Source organism: Montipora capricornis, chromosome 10, assembly GCF_036669925.1.
Source record: "Montipora capricornis isolate CH-2021 chromosome 10, ASM3666992v2, whole genome shotgun sequence".
Taxonomy (NCBI): domain Eukaryota; kingdom Metazoa; phylum Cnidaria; class Anthozoa; order Scleractinia; family Acroporidae; genus Montipora; species Montipora capricornis.
In genome coordinates this window covers 17198626-17203625 of record NC_090892.1, presented here as the reverse complement: position 1 = coordinate 17203625, position 5000 = coordinate 17198626, and the positions used below count along the sequence as shown (strand labels likewise).

Below are 5000 nucleotides of genomic sequence, written 5' to 3'. Positions count from 1 at the left end.
GAGACATTTTGTTTGCCTGTTATATTGGATACTTGTTCTGTCGTTCTTCTTACTAGATACCAATGGAATCTTATGATTTTTGTTACAAGACATTGTTATTGGAATCATACTGTCATTACGTCCCTCACTAAATCAGTTATCTGATATCAATCGGTGCACTTTATTTATGGGAGTCCAGCCAAGCAACTTGATTTTCAAAACTGCACAGCCAAAATGTTCCTTTGGCCATTTTTTTATAAAAGGTGACTAATTTATTGTTCTTGAAATCGATGTAATATCTCTCGACTCGGAATTTGCCCAGAATTTAAAACCCTCAAAATTAGAAGTATATGACGGCAACCTACGACCTCCGTATCACCGGTCAGTGGTTGCATGCTCTGCCCATTTAGCTTGACAAACTTGACAACAACCGTAGCTCTTCAGTGAATTCTACTAGCTCAGTGGGTAGAGAGTCCGACCGGTGACCGGTGTTACGTTGGTCTTTGGTTGGCATCCTGCATGGGACCCTGAATTTTCAGTTATCCTCTCACGGACGCATTACACCTTTTGATCATTTTATGTGTTAGTAAAACTGAGGCGCGTGACTTTGGAGAGCCCACAGACCAGTGGGACATGTACACATTGTGCATTCAGGACCTAGTTAAACTATGTATCACTGCAGTGAGTTCTAGTAGCTCAATGGGTGAGCATCCGACCAAGGACTCTGATTTTTCGGTTGTCCTTTCTAGAAACCCATTGCCAAGCAACTTGAATAATACCCTTCTCAAGGGAGCATTACACCTTTCTATTGTTTCATGTATTTGTGTAGTTTTGTTAAATTTCTCTCCGTTATTTCAACTTAATCTCAGAATATATTTTTTCTTCCTTTTAGTATCATTGTTAGTAATTAACTGTTATCAAGTACTAATTCTGCAGCATTACCTCTTAATGTATTTGAAGCTACTGTCAGCAATTGTGCGGCTGTCTTTGGCAACTTTTTTGCTAACTCACCTTGTAAAGTGATTTTCTTGAAATAAAATCTGAGTGGAAAGAACCTTGGGGAAATTCCTTACCACAGTTTGGCCTAGGTATGGGCTACTCTAAAGCCCTGGAGTGGAATCTATAAATCTCCGATAAATAGTAATCGGAAGATCACAAATCCGGCACTTGATCAGGATCTCTGCCAGTATGCCCGATTCATCATTGATTACTGAGAGTAACTCTTTTCATTGATTAGCCTGGCCGGAATTCTATCTCCTCTTCCCTATTATGTTTTGGAATTTTAAGGTCGGCTCACTAAGCAAACAACCTATCTTGTAAACAACCTATCTCTCAATCTTTTCTAGCTACTACGAGTATCTATGGTACAGGAACAAGGGTATGGATATGAGTTCACTGTTTGAAGGATTACCCCCGTCATTGCAAGCTGATATAACACTTAGTTTGTACAAAGACTTGATTGAAACGGTAAGACGGCTTTCTGCTGAGCATTTTTACCAACAGTGCGAAAACAGAAATGATATGATGCAAAAGTAAATTTTCACCTACTCTCTACTAAACAGGTGATTGGCTCAGTTTGTTGAGCATCGAATTACCTCGAGCCCGAATTGTAATTTCTTTTTCAAGGGGTGAGACTCCAGGTTTAATGGCAAGGGGACTGTAATCCGTAGGCCCCGTTTACCTACTGCGTGGAACGTTAAAGCAATGTCACACACTATTCGCAAACAGTACGGCACGGAGTTGCCGGTGCGGTTGACTATCGAATTATCTCCCAAAAAATGAGGCCGGCTTGCCGTGACGTTTTAAATGTCTTATGGGTGTGCAAGGACCATTAAAGCAAGAACAGCCATAAGATAATATGTACTTATTGACTGAGTTAGGTCGGGCCGGAGGGGAAAATATTTGGCCTGAGGTCATGGCGTACGGACCGAGCGCAGCGAGGTCCGTGCGCCATGACCGAGGGTTATCATATGACCACCGCGCTTTTCCTTTTTTTTTTTTCGGGTAACAAAATTCGGAATGTTCACTTACGTCGCTCATTTTGACCGAAAAGTTGTTTTAGTTCGCATCTCGCGCGCGCTTTCATTGCAAAAATATTGAGAAAATCCCCGTATGAGGGCCGTACGCGATCCTAGCAGGGCCGGACGGCTTTTTCCGGCCCTGCTCGCGCCATCGCAAACGGCCCTCATACGGGGATTTTCTCAATAGTTTTGCAATGAAAGCGCGCGCGGGGCCGTACGGGTCATATGATAAGGATGTTTACCAAGTTTCGGATTCACATTTACAAACACAAAACAATTTATGTGTTTGTAAATTCTTTACAGGGCCTGTATTTTTTCAGGCTCACAGCTCCAGTCTTCGCCACTGCAAAAGTTGCTTCCTTAACTTCTTATATTTGGCTGTTCTTATATTTGTGTTGCGCTCCATGTTCACGCTTGGACCTCATAACGGCATCCTCAGACACCGTAGATATACATTATGCTTTATTATATGGAGGAGAGTGTTTTACTGGGAACTAAATCACTCGTAGATTCCATACGCCACTACATCCGGGACCCGAGTTGCGTATTTTCCGTATGTCACCTTTGTGAGTGTCGTATCGTTCAATGACGCCACGATTCCCGCCTTTTTTTCCCGCTTTTTTTATAAAGCCCAGCCGTATTTGTAAAACTTGACTACTTTGAAACACAATAAAATCGGAATTTATCAATATCTAGTCTCCATATAAGAACAATATCTCACTCGTCCGCTTCGCTCACTCGTGAGATATTGTTCTTGCCACTCGAACATAAAATTCATATCTTCTCGCCACCGTGTAATATCCTCTATATATTTCGTCTTGAGTCCAGCTGCGCCCTCATACCATACTGCGAGGGAGGAGAGTTTAGAGCGAGAGTGTCGGCGTGGGTGGGTGGGTCATGAGTCGTGGGCCGTGTTTCGTGGGCCGTATGTCGTGAGTCGCGGGTCGTGGGTCGTGGGTCGTGGGTCGTGGGTCGTGGGTTCGAAATCCTCCATGTATACACGTCATGTATATATATTTTTAGCCCTAACCCTAACCCTAACTATTAGGGCAATTGCAAATTTGGACCGAGCACTGAGGGAGCTAATATATATGTCTTTTTTTTTTTATCTTCAAACAAACACGACCCACCACCCACGATCCACCCACCCACGCGATTTAGCCTCACCCAGTTAGAGCATGCATTAGGAAAACTGCAAAGCTTGGATTAACGATCACTCGGTTAATTGAATACACAATATGCTTTTTCGCTTGTAAGTTCTTTTTTTTTTATTTCGATCCATCAGGTACCCTTATTTCAAGGCACAGAGATCAGTTTCTTGAGAATGCTTGCCGTTAAGTTTAAGCCTGTGTATTTTCTCTCCAACGAGTATGTTGTTCGAAAAGGAGATATGGGACAAGAGGTGAAAGATACATTGTACTTAATTTTATACTTAGCTTACAAATTAAACTTGCTCGCTTTCTTGCTTCGCGAAAGGTGTCGTTAACAGACAACCCATTTGATTCCAACAAAAGATGAAAGAGATGTATTCGTTATTTGGTTGCTTCTTATCCAAGCTCGGCTAATTATCATTGAGGCTAGGGTAGAACCGAGCCAAGAGGATCACTTGAAAAGAAAAAAAAACTTTAAGGACGGTGCCTACTATTGTTAATGCGCATACGTTCTGCGCATCTTGAGATACTCGGATTTCCTATCGGTGATGCTTTCTAATGCAGGGATACTTTTGCGCGGTTTAAAACTATCCGGAGAAAGTAGATCTTAGTAAGTACTCTTGGTATCCAAAAAAAAATTGGGGGTAACCATGCATTTTTGAGAGATAATTAAGCTTCAATTTGAGAAAGAACGCCATACATTGCTTTGTATTTTAAAGCTTTTTACAAATATTACTCATGAATTATCTCTGAAAAATGCGTGGTTACCTCCAATTTTCTTTTTGGATTTCAATAACACTTGTTAAGATCTACATTTCCTGCATAATCACACACCGGGGCAAAAATATTGTTAATTAGTAGGTACCGTCCTTAAGAGGGGCGCACTCTAAAATGAAATGTGTTTGTCAGCCATTGCAACTTCAATCCAGAAAAAAAAGTGTTGAGCCCTTTTTCCAAGTTTTCGATCTTTTGCACCATAACTTCAAAAGAAGGTCAACAATGGCTTAATTCTCCCATGCCACATTCAACAGTGTTATTAAGAACTCCATTCCTGCCTCGACATTATGTTGGGACAGAAGCAGAGTTGAACTAATATTTCCATCACGAAGAAAGAAGCCTGAGAAGGAGAATAACGGTAAAAAGAACATAATCCCAGTATCTAGGATTGTAGATTGCCGGGGTTGGTAAGGTTTGTATGAGAGATTCTCCATTGAGACTCTATGGTGGCGAGTGAATTAGGTGGGAGGCTCGGATTTGCCATTATTCACTTCAGGCACCCAGCTAAATCATATGTGCATGCCATGAGTCCCACTAACCTTAGTCGAGTGTTCTCGTTCTACGAAGATTTCCTGGTAGTGACCTCGTGCTTATCGCGCAATACCGTCAGCTTTGCCGGTCCTTTGGTATAGCCCTTCAAAGGTCATTTCTCCATCATCCATCATCATAGTGTATTTCATGGTTGTTTTCTACCCCCAGCGATCTTGATATCTGCTACTTTTACGAACTTGACTTTCCAATTCAGTTCAATTTTTATCATCTCCACTGAACTCTTACCAATCGTTGCTTGTTTATTCGAAGTCATAAGAAGAATTTAAGAGCAAGAATTGGTCAGTAACTGATTGGTCAGAGTGCACGAGATGAATGAGAAAAGCCTTCTCGTATGAAATATTGTATATTCGACGTGCAACCAGATCTGAATATTTCCATTGTCACTGTCAGTAGTACTGACACCTAATTAGATGCACAACGAATTTTTGCATCCAACACGAAGTGTCCCTTTAAGTCTAAGCCTTTGCTAGCTATTTCCAACAAGAAGGTAGGATAAAGCTATATTTTGAGTTTATTCTAA

At 41.4% G+C, this 5000-nt stretch overlaps 1 protein-coding gene across 1 annotated transcript in view; it reads left to right on the top strand.

Moving 5' to 3' along the window:
- Positions 1–5000, top strand: part of LOC138021595 (uncharacterized) — a 91521-nt gene that overhangs the window by 44163 nt on the left and 42358 nt on the right. Inside the window, exons 18-19 of the mRNA XM_068868496.1 lie at positions 1326–1446; positions 3286–3402. Of these exons, the coding sequence (XP_068724597.1) occupies positions 1326–1446; positions 3286–3402 (238 nt within the window). The remainder of the gene's footprint in view (positions 1–1325; positions 1447–3285; positions 3403–5000) is intronic.